Genomic DNA, 15,363 nt, shown 5'->3' with positions numbered 1-15,363 from the left:
CTGTGCCATTCATGAACTCCAGACCTCAGTGCACCAGGCTGGATTTTCAGGGAGATGCCAGAGACGCAGTCCCAGCCCTCACAGAGCCCCGCAGTCTGTGGTTGTCCCTGGCTTTTCAGCTTCCCTTTCCTTTGGTCCTTCATGTGCTTTCTCCATAGCCTCTCCATGGGCTCTGGGGAGGGGCATGGGATGCCGGCTGTTTCAAACAATCCTGCATCATTCCAGGGGCGGCTTCAGGCCTATGGCTTCTTTCACAAACCCAGTGCGGGGAGGGGGTGGAATCTGCTCCCAGGAAGCCCATGGCTCCAGGAAGTGCAGACACCGTTCCTCCATCAGGGGGACGAGCTTGGGCCTGCTACCTTGCCACGTGGTCCTAGGCAAGTCACCCTTGCTGGGCTCAGCCTCCCCATCCTTAAATTGGGCACAATAGGGACTTCCCCTGGCAGTCCAGTGGTTAGGATTCACCCTTCCTCTGCAGGGGACACGGGTTTGATTCCCAGTTAGGGAACTAAAACAGAAAAAGCCTCAATGATGGTTTTCTCAAGTGCCCAGTGTGACAAGAGAAGAGGGTAGGTCACTCAGAAAGCCAAGGAGGTACGTACACCATGCTTTCTGCACTCTGCTTCAGCTTGGTGTAGCGGGTGAGGGAGCTCGAGCCCTGGGCTCTAATTTCAAGGCCTGCTCTAACCTGTTTCCTCAGGATTTTCTCTCCCGGAAGTAGGTAAGGAGGCTGGTGTGTACTAATGTGACCTTGGGGGAGGGGAGGGACACAAGAAGCTGGAACTGGAATGTCAGGGAAAGAGAAGGAGAAGCGTCTAGGAGGACCTCTGATAGCGAGGGTGTGTAGGGTGGGGTGGGGGGAATGTGTGTTATGGTGCAACCCATGGGTACATCTGCCCCTGTGGGCCTCTGGGCTTGCAGGTAGACATGGATGGGGTAGGAGGCTGTGTCTCACGTATGGTGTGATGCTCTCTATGTGTTGGTTGGGGTGGTGGAGTGGGGCTTGTGCACATCTCTATACACTAGTCTGTGAGAGCAGGTTTTTGCCTCCGGCTCCAAGGTGGTGTTAAAGGCAAGATCTGTTCTATTTTTAAAGAGGAGGAAAAGCTCCCAGGAGGCAGGAACTCTGGATCCTTTCCTGCAAATGTGTGTGTGTGTATGTGCTAAATTGCTTCAGTCATCTCCAAGTCTGTGTGACCCTATGGACTGTAGCTCAGCAGGCTCCTCTGTCCATAGGATTCTCTAGGCAAGAATACTGGAGTGGGTTGTCATGCCCTCCTCCAGGGGATCGTCCCAACCCAGGGATCAAACCCAAGTCTCCTGTGGCTTCTGCATTGTAGACAGATTCTTTACTGCTGAGACACTGGAGAAGCCCCCGATAAATGTTAAGTGGCTTTAAATAAAGCCTTCCCCTTTTGGGGGCTTCAGTTTCCCTGGTTCTGTCAGACCTCCTAAGCCTCTCTTTGTTGTCACATTTAGTGAATTCTCAAAGGGTCAGCCCTTCAGGTGGTGCTGACAACCTCCTTTAAACCAAAACCCTTTTAACTGAAGACCCTGTTTTCCTCTGCTCCTAACTTTGGAGGAAAAGAGACAGATCCCAAAGCCTAGGGCTCCTTACAGCAGGTTACATTTCAGCAAAATCCTGAGGCTGCTCAGTCCCTGACCTGGTAAGTCAGACTGGGCTGGTCTGAGCCCCTCCACTTCCACCCCAATAAATATGTACCTCATGTTGAGGGGGTTCCTCAACTTCCGGTCCTTGCTTTGTGAGTCACAAATTAAAATCTAAGTGAGCGATAAAGGGGAGGGGAAGCCTGGGGCACGTGAGTCACCCCCATCTTGCTCAGGGAAGGTCAGCCTGCCCGTCCCTCTGTTGCAGACAGAAGGCAGCATCTTGGACTGCCCCAGGGAACTAAGGGGGACCATGGTGTTCCAAACCCGAAGGGAGATTCACTTCCCTCTCCCACTTCAGTTTCTGGAAGAGGGATGGAGAGGATCATTTTTCTGGTTTGCAAGAAGCCCAGAGAGGTGTAGGAACTTGACCAGTGTCACACAGGGAGCTACAGAGAATCTATGTATACTGGCACCAGGCCTTGTTTCTGAGCTGGGCTTTCCTGGGGCCCAAGACTTCCCTGGTGGCTCAGACGGTAAAGCGGCTGTCTACAATGCGGGAGACCCGGGTTCGAGCCCTGGGTTGGGAAGATTCCCTGGAGAAGGAAATGGCAATCCACTCCAGTACTATTGCCTGGAAAATCCCATGGACAGAGGAGCCTGGTAGGCTACAGTCTATGGGGTCGAAAAGAGTCGGACAGGACTGAGCGACTTCACTTTCACTTTTAAGAGTCAGGTGATGAGGAATAAAAGAGTAGAAAGGCCAGAGCTCTGGATGTCTCCAGTAAGGTGGAGAGGAGTGAAAAGCCAAGCCCCCTCCCCTTTCCTGGGCTGCCTGCCAGCCTTGCCCCTTCCATTCTGCCCAAGGAAGCAGAATGAAGCTGTTATTAGACCCAGGGAAGCAGGGTCAAGGATAAGTGTAGCGGGTGGGAGCACGTACACTCTGGTCTACCTCAGTTCAAGCCTACATCTCTGTTCCCCTGGCTGGGAGTCTCCTCTGTTCTCCCAGGCTAGAGACTTGCACAGGACAGAGCTGGGGTCTCCTAGAGACTGACAAGGCCAAGCTTGGACACTGACCAAGGGATCACTGAGGGGCACTGAGATGCAGCCCCTGTTCCACCTGATGACCAAATACAGCACCCTGGCCTTCTCCAGTCTCCCTCTACCACACCCACATCCCTGTCTCCCAACGAATGGGGTCTCCTTGGAGCCCAGCTCCGACTGCCCCAAGGTCTGGAGACCCTCAGGAAGTCCTTTTTGAAGTCTGACTACAGAGTCTCTTGCCACAGCTTGTCCCCTCCTCTGGCTCCTTCTCCTGTGACTCCGCCCGTATGGCCGGCACTGGTGGCTGCCCTGTACTTAGCACTCAGACTGGGCTGGGATGAGGGGAAAGTATACTGGGGCTCACATACCCATCACCTTTCTGGAACACCGGATGCAGAGCCTTCCACCACCTGTCCCCCGCCCCCACCCCTTTCACACCACAGACCTCTCAGAGAGCAGTTGTCCTGGGCCCCACCCAGGGTCACGTTCCTGTGTCCCCTTTTCTGCCTGCCTTCAGCTTCTTGCCTACCGCCCTGCCCCCTCTTCCTTCTAAATCCCAAACCCTACTCTCATCATGTTGGACCAGGTCACTTCATCTCCAGACTCCTCTACAGATCCCCACCTCCTATCCCTGACTTTCCTAAACACCGAACCCAGGTCCACAGCCAAGCCCAGATGGGGACACACAGAGATACACACGCAGACTCCCAGGGTTGCTCACATGTACACACAGACCTCCACAGGTACACACATACACAGAGCCCAGAACACACATGGATGGACATGATATGCATACAGGAAGAAACCTGACTCTGATTAAGGAGGGAGCTTCTGGAATCGAACCTTTCCTTCTACGTTGACTGAATTACAGTTTTCAAATCCTTACAGAGGCCCTGAGAGAGAGAGAGAGAGAGAGAGAGAGAGAGAGAGAGAGTGTGTGTGTGTGTGTGTGTGTGTGTGTGTGTGTGTCGGGGGACTCCACCTGAAACCTGCATGTGACTGATGAGGAAACTGAAACTGAGAGGTGGGGGAAGGGAGCTGGCTCGGCCGCCTGACTGATCAGTGGTCAAGTGAGGTTTGGAGCTGAGCTTCTGGGTCGGCAAGAGGGCTTGCCCCATCAGCCCTGCCCCTGGGACTCTGGGCTCTTCCTCAGAGCAGGCTCTAGCGCCTATCGCATTCTTCCACCTCCTCTCTGTGACCGTCTGCTGTCCTCAAAGGGTGCTGAAGGCAGCCCAGGGACAACAGAAGGGAAACTATGGGTCAAAATCTATCTTGAGATAGATTTTCTCAAGTTCCAGCTGGACACCTGACCAGTACCCTGGGGGGAGTGGAAGGAAGGTTTATGTTCATGGATTCTCCACCATCTCATCCGTCTGGAGACAGGGGGTGATTGTTGACACAGGAGGAAGAACTGCCTGCCCGGCCCCCAGTCTGGGGATGCTCATAATCGGGTGATTCATCTCTGCTGTCCACTCCCCATTCCTGTCCAGAGCCAGCCCCCAACTCTCAAGACTCAGAAGCAGGGAGAGCATCCAGCGGTGGCCTAAGAGAGGGGCGCAAGGCTGAAGCATGGGGAGACCTGTGGCTCCCTGGCCTCCCTGCCCTCTTCCTGGCTCCTACCCATCCCCGCGGGATGTATCCAGCTCAACACTTAACGGCTGACTGAGGTCTTAGCAGGTGTTTGCCTGCGTGCTAAGTTGCTTCAGTAGTGTCTGACTCTTTGTGACCCCAATGGACTATAGCCTGCCGATTCGTCTGTCCATGGGGTTCTCCAGGCAAGAATACTGGAGTGGGTTGCCAGTCCCTTCTCCAGGGGATCTTCCCAATCCAGGGATTGAACCTGGGTCTCCCACACTGCAGGTGGATTCTTTACCATCTGAGTCACCAGGCGACTTCTCTCCAAACGTCAGTTTTGTCATTTGTGGAAGGGGAGATTATACACTCACCTCTGAGGGTTTTTCGCAAACTGGAGGAAGTACTTTCTATACTTGAAAAATGTCTGTATGTCTGTTTTGGTCTGCGCCCCCCTCACCACACTCCAATGCAGGGGAAGAGGTTAGGGGGTTTAGGGAGGCTGTGAGGGAAGGTAGCGTGATTTATTTTCTATGTTTACACTCTTCTCTGCTTGCTGACAGCAAGGCCCATGTCTCCTCTGTTGGTTCAAGCTACTCCCTTTCAGGCAAAAAGAGTTTGGGGGGTAGGAAATGAAGGGCGTGCTGGCCCTCCCCCTTACAGGGCCCTAGCTCGCCCCTCTGGTCCAACAGGCTGGGACTTGAGTCTTCAGCCCTTCCCTTGCCTGGGAACCCACTCCCCCAGCTCTGACCTCAAGGAGTCACAGCCTCCCACAGGGTGAATCGGAGGCCCCTTCCTGGGCTCAGCCCTCCCGCCCAGGTGAGACACAGACCTTGCTCAAGATGCCTTGAGGGTAGGTGGGGCCTCCTCATGTGCCTTGTCCTGGAGCTCCCAAGCAGGTGGGCTGGCTCGCAGCCTGTACTCAGCCTGGCTTTCCTTCCAGAAGAGCAGGAGGGAGCCCAGAGGGCCTGGATAAGCTGCATGACTCAGGGTCAGGGCCTGTCTCACCAAGCTCAGGCTCTTCCTGAAGAGCTCCAAGAGCCAAGCTCCAGGGGCTCTTTGCCTCCAGGGGGCGCCATTCATAGCCTACAGTGAGAATGAGCCCCCCACGACCCCCATTGCCTGCATCCAGCTGTGCAATGAGGTCTGCTTCTGCCCCTCAAACTCGAGGCCAGACAGTCCGGGCCTTCTGTAGAAGCATTCTCAGGCCCTGACCCGTCTTATCCCCAGATGACCCAAGGAGGGCTGACAGGAATTAGGGGCCCTTGGAAGGCATTGCATCCTTCTCCCTCTTCCAGACAGGGTCCTCTCAGGAAGAAGACGTCTTCCACTAAGAACCATGAAGCCCTGACCATACCTTCTCAGCTCCAACTCTAACCCATCCCCGTGTGCATGCTGCATACACGTGTGTGGACCCGTGTGTAAAAACCAGTTATAGACAGCAACAAGTTTGGTGGGAGTATATGGGGTCATAATTCTGAAGGATGGGCTTTTTAAAGATTTTTTGTTTATTTATTTATGGCTATTCTGGGTCATTGTTGCTGCCTATGGGCTTTCTCTAGTTGCGGTAAGCAGGGGCTACTCTTTGTTGCTGTGCACAGGCTTCTCATAGCGGTGGCTTCTCTTGTTGCCAAGCACAGTCTATAAAGCACAGGCTCAGTAGTTGTGGTGCACGGGCTCAGTTGCTCCAGGGCATGTGGGATCTTCCTGGACCAGGAATCGAACCCTTGTCCCCTATACTGGCAGTCGGATTCTTAACCACTAGACCACCAGAGACTCTGATTTGCGACCAGGGGGCACTGGGATCCAGGTCCTGTTCCACATGCCCAGCCGTGTGCCTCGGCACGGGGCTGCACCCACTAGGGGAGAAGGGGTCACAAACGTGCTCTACAATGAGCTGCAGGCCCAGAGTTACAGGTGAGCACAAACACACATGTGTGAGTACACACAGGTGCACACGTGTAAACAGATACTACTTACAAGATACACAATTCTACAGTTATATGTGCAACCTGCTCCCTCAAGGTGGAGCACCGTGAACACCTATGTGAACTGACAGCAAATACATGTAAGCATGGGGAGCAGTGCTCTACCTGCAAACAGTTGTGTGTATGGGGGGAGGGTACTTTATCTGCAAACACATGTTTGTGAATGAGGGGAGGGCAGTGCTCTACCTGCAAACACATGTGTATATGGGAAGGGGAGGGTGCTCTGCCCACTGAGAGCAGAGCTGTCCCCTGTTTCACTCCCCTGCTTTGGTTTCTGGGCTGGGCTTGGCTGCTGGCAGGCCTGGGATCAGGCAGGGGTGGGGACAGGGTGCTGTGAGCTGGGGTTCCCTACTTTCTCTCAGTGTTGAGGAGCCCCTTTGCCAGTTCTGCCCTGTGCAGCTCCACCTGGGGCAGCGAGGAGCTGAGAAACATACCAGGGAGTGGGGAGAAGAGAGGACTGCCCGGTGGGGGGGTGTTCCCCTCTTCCCACACTCTGGGTTCTGGCACCAGGACTCTGGGGTTTTGTCTTGAGTCACGGATAGGCAGTGGGGCCACAGGCAGGCACTGGGTGATGGCTCCCTGATTCACCATGGGGCCTCCCAGCCCTTGAGGTTCAGGGGGCGGGGTGCTTCTTTCTGGGCCACGGGCCCTGGGAGACCTCCCATGTGGGGGTTACATATCTGTGTGAGCCTATGGCCAGGCTTTCATGGGAATGCCATCTCAGGAGTGCATGAACAAACCTCAGGGTCTATAGGTGAATATGGCTGCCAGCCCCAGGGTATAGTGAGTGCGCACGCCTGCACGACACGTGTGACTCTATGTGTGTTGCTAAACCCCATCTCTTTGGGCATGAGTCACCTCTGGAGCCCTCATTTCTGACAGCCGCTGCTCAAAGGACAAGTCCCCAGGGTCCCCAGCCTACCTGGATTAAGTCCCTTCTGGAAATGAGGTCTCCCTGGCAAAGCTGCCTTAGAGACCAGGGTGAGGGCATATTTGCTGCCAGTCCTGTGGGAGTCAGGTCCAGGTGACCAGACCTCAGCTCACCAGTTATTAGATGCAGCACAGGGAGCAAGATTGCCCCATGACCCCCCACCTCTGATGGGTCTGACACCCCCACAACTCAGACAGCTTCACCTCTCAAAGGAATAGACTTGCCCCTGGCTAGGGATCAGCCAGGGTGGGAGAGGAGAGGATTAAAAACAGCTGGAATTCAACCTGCGGGCAAGTATATGGCCGGTGGCATGTCTGGACAACTGCAGCTGGGCTCCTGGAGCCGTGTGCAATACTACGCACGTGTGACAAGCTCTGTTAACCCAGACATGTTCCACTGCCAAGAGCACAGCCATGATGCCCCAAAAGTATGATCAAGCACATGGGAGATGTCATGTGTGGACACAGCTGAGAACAGAGCTGTCAGGACAGGCAACATGTGACATGTACTAACCAGACAAGAAGCAAGGCCCCTGAGCTCTGGCTGGAACTCAGCCCATGTGTTCTGTGAGTCCACCTAGGTCTGGACTGTGTCCACCTGGGTCTCTTCTCCCTTGCCCCCTCCCCACTGCAGTCTCCTCCCTCCAGGCCCCTAACTGAAGACAGGAGACGTCTAGCCATGGTTTAGTGCTTAGTTGCTCAGTCCTGTTGGACTCTTTGCAACCCCATGGACTGTAGCCCGCCAGGCTCCTCTGTCTATGGGATTCTCCAGGCAAGAATACTGGAGTGGGTTGTCATGCCCTCCTCCAGGGAATCGTCCCACCCCATGAATCGAACCCAGGTCTCCCACATTGCAGGAGAATTCTTTATGGTCTGAGCCACCAGGGAGGCCCATGAGCTGGGGCCAGTTCCTTTCCTAACTCGGTGGGAGTCTGCTCTCACTCCCACCGTGGTGGGGATGGCAGGGAGGCTCGCTGTGAGTGGGCCAGGGAGGTCTCTTCCGCAGTTCCTTTCTCCCCAGTGGCCCTGGTCCTGTATGTGCCTTCATCCCCGCATCGGCTCTCTGCCTCCATCATCCCGCAGTTCTCCCGGGGGCAATCCTAGCCCTAAGGGCTCCTCACCCCACCCTGTACCTCTACCTTCCTCACCAGCCTCCCCCGCAACCCAGCGGCCCCTTCAGCGGTGGGGGCGGCCGCCCACCTTGAGGCCGGCGCGGACGGGGCGGGCGGGGTTGCTTGCGGGCGGGCGGGGCACGTGCCTTCGGCTCTATAAAAGGGCGCCACCCGGCGCTGGCGGCCACTCTGCTGCCGCCGCCGTCCTTTCGCCTGCCCGCCCGAAGCGCCGTCGCCTGCCACCGCCATGGGTCGACAGAAGGAGCTGGTGAACCGCTGCGGGGAGATGCTGCACATCCGCTACCGGCTGCTCCGCCAGGCGCTGGCTGAGTGCCTGGGGACCCTCATCCTCGTGGTGAGTGGCGGGACCCGCAGAAGCCTCTTGCCAGCCCCACCTCCCCAGTACCTCTATTCACTGAGGGGCTGTGTTTAAGACAGCCTCGACCCCTCTCTCAGCTCTGACACTCTCCCCCAGCCCCCCACCTTGACCCCCTCCAGGGTCCTCTTTGCTTATAGCTCTAACCCCCTCTGTGACAGCTCTGACTCTTGCCAGAATGACAGCTGTTACACCCCAATGACAGCTCTGAGCTTCACCCTGTCACCAGTGGGCCAGCCCACAGGCTGTGGGAGTTGGTCACCCCTGCAGTCTGGGACCTCCAGCCCTGTCTGGGTGCAACAGGTTCCTGGAGTCCCAGCCCCAGCAGGGGAGGGTGGTGGGGGGCAGTGGCAAATGGGCCCCTATTGAGTTATTTGGGTCCTGGGTGCCTGGCCCCTAATGAATAATTAACCCTCAGAAAGTCTAAAAGTTCCCCTGATGTGAAGACAGTTTGCTTCAGGTGGGGGCAGAGGGCAGAGGCCATGAAGCACACAGCAAGCAAGGAAGGAAGGAGGATCCTGAAGATAAGAGGCTGTGGAAGGCAGCTTTGCCCCAGGCACAAGGGACGTGAAGTCACTAACGTCTGTCCTTGAGTGCTGGGCAACTCCGGGACAGTTACCCAGACAGATGCGGTCAGCTTCCGTGCACAAGCACACCGGTGTGCATGGGTCTCCAGGATCTGAGTTACTCTACGGGTTACTCCCCAGTCCCAGTGACTCCCTGGTCATGCGAGTTTCAGTCTGGGTTGTTTCTGGGTGACTGTTTGTACTTCTTGGACCTGGCAGACAGATCAGTTATGGGCTCCGTTTCCTGTCCCAGTTAGTCTCAGATTTTCGGCCACGTTTGTGGTTACACCTGTTTCCCTCTTGGTTACTTCTGGGTTCAGTTGCTTCATTGCAGGGGATGGGATACTCCGTTTATGCCCCAGTTCCAACCCTAGGTAGCCCCCTGTGGACTAGTGAGATTAACTAGGGGGAAGGAGAGCTGGGTGGCTCCCTACCATGGGTGGTGGTGGTGGAGCAGGTTCTATAGAGAGAGGAAAGCTGGGACTCACCTTTGGCTTCCAGAAACAGGAAGGGAGGAAGCTAGGTAGGGCTGTTTATCCACAGCCCCCACCCCCCAGACTAGTGGTCCTTCCAGTCATCCGTATCTCTTCTCTCCCAGGAAGGGAATAGGACAGGTGCTTATCATCACCCTGCCCAGAGCCTTGTGTCCCCCGTCCCCATCTGACTGACAGTCCAGTCCCCTGTTGGAGAGCAGCCAGGACAGGGGACATTGTCTTCCTTTCACAGAGGGGCCTCCCTAACTTCTCCCTAAGTCTCAGTTTGCCTTCCCCTAAAGGAGCAGTCGGGCCTCCCGCTGAGCCTCAGGATCACTTGGCTTATCCCTGACCACAGAAGGAGGGTGTTATGTTTGTGAAGGCTTTCAGGCTCAGGTGGTTGAGAGGCATTGGGTATCAGTGCCTGAAGAGGAGGGGCCAGGCCGGGAAGACCCCTGAGTGGTGGGTGAGGGCTTGCCTGCACCCCTCTGGGGGTTGGGGACCTAGGGCGTGCAGTGTCAGAATCAGGGCTGGCTTTAAGGCTGGGGAAGCCCCTTTCTCTGGGGCGCCTAGTAAGGTGAGGAGAGGGAGAAGGAGGCAGGAGGAAGAGGAAGATTAGTCTCAAGGTGGTGGAACTGGCTCTGACAGCTTCTCCCTCCAAGGCTTCTTGGGATGGAGCCAGGTTTGTGCCCCGGGTAGGCAAGGAGCTGAGGCCAAGGCCTGCCAAGCTGGGCAGGGTGCCCCAGACCCTCACATGCCTGTTTCAGCACACACACAGATACTTACAATCTTGGACCTTTGCTCTCACCTGCCTGCCCACCTTTGCCCTGCATTGCTGACTCAGGTTTCCTATCTCTTTGTCCTCCTGAAGGGTGATAACCAAAATTCATAACCACCCAGTGCAGCAGAACACGGAGCCATCAGAATGAACAAGGGCCCTGAGCACAGATCTTGTAAAATTTCTGCTGAATAGGCCTCAGAATTTAGTTATGGGGAGATGGGAAAGGAGAGCTGGGGCAGGGCTGGAGCAGCTTTGGGGGGCCCCCTGGGGGCTCAGAGTAATAGCTCTTTACAGCTAGTGCAGGAGCATTCTGGGGGCTTCCTGGTGGTTTAGCCATAAAGAATCTGCCTGCCAATGCAGGAGTGGCTGGAGACACAGGTTTGATCCCTGGATTGGGAAGATGCCCTGGAGGAGGGCATGGCAACCCACTCCAGTATTCTTACCTGAAGAATCCCATGGACAGAGGAACCTGGCGGGCTATGGTCCATGGGGTCGCAAAGAGTTGGACGCGACTGAGTGACTTAGCAAACATACACAGGAGCATTTTTATATCTGAACAAGGGGAACTGACATACAGCATGCTCTGTACTTGCAGGACATCAGGGACTTTAGCCTCTTGAATCCCCCCATTTCTGGCAGAAAGCTTAGAACCAATCTCCCCACTTGCACTGGCCTGAGGGTCCCTGACTGGCTAATGCGAGGAGACAGAGACCTCTGTCTTTAGGACCTCCAAATCTGGGTGGGGAACCTAGGCCTCTGAGGGTAGGGAGGTCAAGGTGAGGGGAGAGAGGAGGCTCTGGGTCACGGACGTGTCAGGGAAGCTGAGGGTTCTGAGAGGGAGGCCAGGGGCTCTGACACCCCAGATTAAGGAGAAGTGGATTCAGCCTAACTTCCGGCCTCTGCCCTTTCTCTGTGCCCTCTCCCTGCCAGCTCTTCTTTGGGGCAGAGAGAAAGGCAGCTGCAGGTGGGGGCTGAGTGAGAACCGTCCCACCCCTAGGGACCAGGCCTGAAGGGCTGGGGGAGGAACTGCTCAGGTGGGAGTGTCCCCTTCCCCTGGCTCTTATTGAGAATCGAGACAAATCAATGGAGATGGTTCCGCTACCTTCTGGGCTCACAGTTGCAAACTCTGTTTCCAGTCCCTTCCACAGGACCCTGTTAGAGTGGAGCTGGGACCCTGGGGCTGGGAGGGCCTGTCTGCTTATGACTGCAGCAGGAGGGGAGGGGTTTGATTCCAGGAAAGGGCTTCTGTTTCCGCACGAAGGCAGGGGGAGGTGGCTGGCTTCATCCCTTTCCTCTGGAGTGAGAGTCATTGGTCCTCACTCTCCCTGTTTTGTTCTGTTTCCTGACACAGATGTTTGGCTGTGGCTCTGTGGCCCAGGTCGTGCTCAGCCGGGGCACCCACGGTGGTTTCCTCACCATCAACCTGGCCTTTGGCTTCGCCGTGACCCTAGGCATCCTTATTGCTGGCCAGGTCTCTGGTAAGGCCTTGTCCCCACCCTCAGCCATCAGCCCTCCAGCTACCCAACATGGTGTCCCACTGGGGAATGGGGTGGGGGCGGGAGTGTTCTTCACAGGGCAGGGCACAGCCATGCCCTAGCTGTGGGCCCTTGAAAGAGAAGAGTGACGAAGGGACTTGATACGTAAGAAACTTCGACTCTCACCTCGGAATCAGAGACTAGCAGAGTGGGTCTACTACATAGTCCAACCCGCCATTCTGTGCAATAAACCCTTCTCTGCATCCTTGTTCACCAGAGTCAAAGAGCGGGAGTGTGGGTGGGGGAGATCCTGGCCTCCCCACTGTGGCAGGCGGGGACTAATAGGCCCCATCTCCCTCTGCCCAGGGGCCCACCTGAACCCTGCCGTGACATTTGCTATGTGCTTCCTGGCGCGCGAGCCCTGGATCAAGCTGCCTGTGTACACCTTGGCTCAGACTCTGGGAGCCTTCCTGGGCGCTGGAATTATCTTCGGGTTGTATTACGGTGAGTATTCCCACCCTGCTGTCCTCCACGACCCCCTCCCTCTGCTTAGGACTGACCTACTGGCACCAGGCCTTTCCATGACGAATACCAGGGACCTGCCCAGGCCCCGGGCTTATGACTCATTCATGCACAGGCCCCAGGTTGGGGCCGTGAGAGGAAAGAAATGAGCTGGGCAACCGTGGAGTCAAGCCCTCCACCCTCCATCTTCCCACCCCATCTCCAGAGTAATAAAGCAGTGATTACGCTCACCTGAGACCCCTGGGAGGGTGGGCACAGCTTGATGGGGAAGACAGGGCTCAGGCCTCTCTCTCACACATGCGGTATCTAAACTGTCACCAGATGCGATCTGGGCCTTCGCCAACAACCAGCTTATTGTTTCGGGCCCCAATGGCACAGCTGGCATCTTTGCCACCTACCCCTCTGGACACTTGGACATGGTCAATGGCTTCTTCGACCAGGTATGGGCTGGGGTTGGGTGAGGGGCTTGGGTTGCTCATGGGCTGGCTGGGGGATAGGACTCTCTGTCTAGAGCAGACTCCTAGGACTCTGCTAGTTAACCAGCAAAAATCTTAGCACCACTGCCCTGAGGAGCAGAACACTGGAGATGCCAAGACTCAGAGGGAAGCCAGAGGGTGGAAGGTGGGGTCTCTCCTCATGGTGTTCTCCCCACTCCCCAGTTCATTGGCACAGCCTCCCTCATCGTGTGTGTGCTGGCCATTGTGGACCCCTACAACAACCCCGTCCCCCGAGGCCTAGAGGCCTTCACCGTGGGCCTGGTGGTCTTGGTCATCGGTACCTCAATGGGCTTCAACTCTGGCTACGCCGTCAACCCCGCCCGGGACTTCGGCCCCCGCCTTTTCACCGCCATCGCCGGCTGGGGCTCGGAAGTCTTCACGTGAGTGCAGTCCCCACCTGCGTGCCCCAGCCCATTCTCTGCTTTGGTCTGCCCCACCCACCCCTGACCACATCTCTCTGCCCCCAGGACGGGCCGCCACTGGTGGTGGGTGCCCATTGTCTCTCCGCTCCTGGGTTCCATCGCTGGTGTCTTCGTGTACCAGCTCATGATCGGCTGCCACCTGGAGCCGCCCCCACCCTCCACCGACGAGGAGAATGTGAAGTTGTCCCATGTGAAGCACAAGGAGCAGATGTGAATGGGCGGGGGCACCCCCCACGCCCTCCCATGAGCATCCATTGACTGTGCAGGGGCTGCTCCCCAGAAGCCCTCTTCATGATTCCCCTCCTGGACTAGGAAGCTTCTTGTCCACCACCTCCCACTAGACAGCCCCCTCCAGGCTTTTCCATCCTGAAGGAAATAGGACCCAGCAGGACCTTCAGCCTGTAAGCGGTGGTGGCACAGGGAGCCTGGCCGATCTAGCCCCTCATCTCCCAGAGGGAGACAGTAGGCAGCAGGTGTGTGAGTGTGTGTGCAGGTGTGTGTGCAGGTTCGTGTGCGTGGTTTTCCAGATATTCAGGGCAAAAGACCGAGTGGAAAAGATTCTGTCGGTGGAGTTGGGTGGGGGTCCAGAGGAAGAGAGGGGAAGGTGTGGTGTCTATCTGTGAATGAGAAAAGAACGTTTCAGGGGCTCCATGTGGAGGAGGGTCCAGGTACAGGCATTTCTCAGTATGTGCGTGTCTGCCCTTTCTTCTATTCAGGGGGCTCTTATAGGCTTCAGTAGGGTGGGAATATAAGTAGGGCTAGGAGGAGGGGGCCGTAGCCCAGTTGTGGAGCTCTGTCTCTTCATAAATAAGGAGCAGCAGAGTGATGTGTTCATGTCACAGTGGAGGCATGAGGGGAGTGGGGGTGAAGTCCAGGTCAGAATTTCATGTTTGCTCTTAAAAATCTATGTTAATGTATGTGTATTAATACATATATGTAGTAGATGTTACAGTTTCAGGGATGGGGATTGGGAGACTCCATGGTCTGCCCTCCTTTAATCCTCCACTCAACACATGTATTTTTGCCTTTTATAAAAAAACAATAAAATGTATGCCAATTGTGTAAATAGCTCTCTGCCTGCTCTGCTGTTTTTCTGGCGCCGAAGAGCTTCAGTGAGTCTGGCCACAGGGCACCCTGAGGGTTGTACTTGAACCTGTCCTGGAGGCAGAGGTCAGTCGCATGGGTCGGAGAGTCCTTCATCTCAGCTTGAACTCGGTGGTCCCACACCTTCCTCCAAGCTTCCATCCTCCCAGGAACCCCCAGTTGGTGAATCATATCTCCTTCCCGAGCCCTGCACCCACCCACTACCCCCGGAAGGCAGACAGAAGCCTGGCCCGGGGGGAGGAACTTCCTCTTAAAGGAGAAGACTGCTCTCCAGGGAGTAGTGAGCTCCCTGTTTCTGGAAGAGACCAATCATACTGGGAACCTACTGTTGCCTTCGACACCTCGCAATTGTTTGGGCTTCATCACCTACAACCAGACCTTGGCCCCACCCCTTTAGCAGCAGTTTCCCTGACTCCAGTCTGGATCGGTCAGTCCATACAGCAGCCAGAGGGATCTTTCTGAAAGCCCTGATGGAAGTGGCCTCATTCCATGGCTCTCCCCGCGCCATCTGGAGACAATTCAAATCCCTCCATCCTGCATTCAGGCCCCCCCAGGACCTGGCCCTGATCCCCACCCCTCCTCTCACAATGCTCCATCCACTCAGGACTATTCTGTGCACCCCTGTGTGTTCCTACCTCACTGACCAGTCACTAAAACCCTCCTGATCTGCTCCAACACTTCCTCCAGGAAGTCATCCCTGCCCTTACCCACTCCTCCATTTCTACAGTCAGCTGTCTGAACCCAGAGACCACAGCTGCACTCATTCCTCTTGCTGGCTTCAGTTCTTCAGTTTGAGGCACCCCCATCTCCTGTAAGGCAGGGGTTGGACTGACTCTGACACCCTGACTTTGCCTAGAGAGGCAAAGGACTCCCAACATTTGGGCCTGGGCAGT

The 15,363-nt window shown here is 56.0% G+C and overlaps 1 protein-coding gene across 1 annotated transcript; it reads left to right on the top strand.

Annotated features, from left to right (window-relative positions):
• Positions 1 to 8,440: 8,440 nt before the first annotated feature.
• Positions 8,441 to 14,434, top strand: AQP3 (aquaporin 3 (Gill blood group)). Its single transcript, XM_086416612.1, has 6 exons — positions 8,441 to 8,609; positions 11,802 to 11,928; positions 12,292 to 12,429; positions 12,769 to 12,887; positions 13,107 to 13,324; positions 13,412 to 14,434. The coding sequence occupies exons 1-6, from the start codon at positions 8,502 to 8,504 to the stop codon at positions 13,578 to 13,580; spliced, it is 879 nt and encodes a 292-aa protein (XP_086272738.1). The 5' UTR covers positions 8,441 to 8,501; the 3' UTR covers positions 13,581 to 14,434.
• Positions 14,435 to 15,363: the final 929 nt, after the last annotated feature.

The sequence above is a fragment of the Bos grunniens genome, chromosome 8, assembly GCF_055505025.1.
Source record: "Bos grunniens cultivar Pamir isolate PY7600 chromosome 8, Bosgru_T2T1.0, whole genome shotgun sequence".
Taxonomy (NCBI): Eukaryota; Metazoa; Chordata; class Mammalia; order Artiodactyla; family Bovidae; genus Bos; species Bos grunniens.
Note: the sequence above shows the minus strand (reverse complement) of the source record. Positions and strands in the feature narration are given on the sequence as shown.

Excerpts from the sequence above, each read along its gene's own strand:
- AQP3 (XM_086416612.1), top strand. The coding sequence starts at position 8,502 with ATGGGTCGACAGAAGGAGCTGGTGAACCGCTGCGGGGAGATGCTGCAC. Across the intron at positions 8,610-11,801 it reads TGGGGACCCTCATCCTCGTG|ATGTTTGGCTGTGGCTCTGT; the intron begins GTGAGTGGCGGG and ends TTCCTGACACAG. Across the intron at positions 11,929-12,291 it reads TATTGCTGGCCAGGTCTCTG|GGGCCCACCTGAACCCTGCC; the intron begins GTAAGGCCTTGT and ends CCCTCTGCCCAG.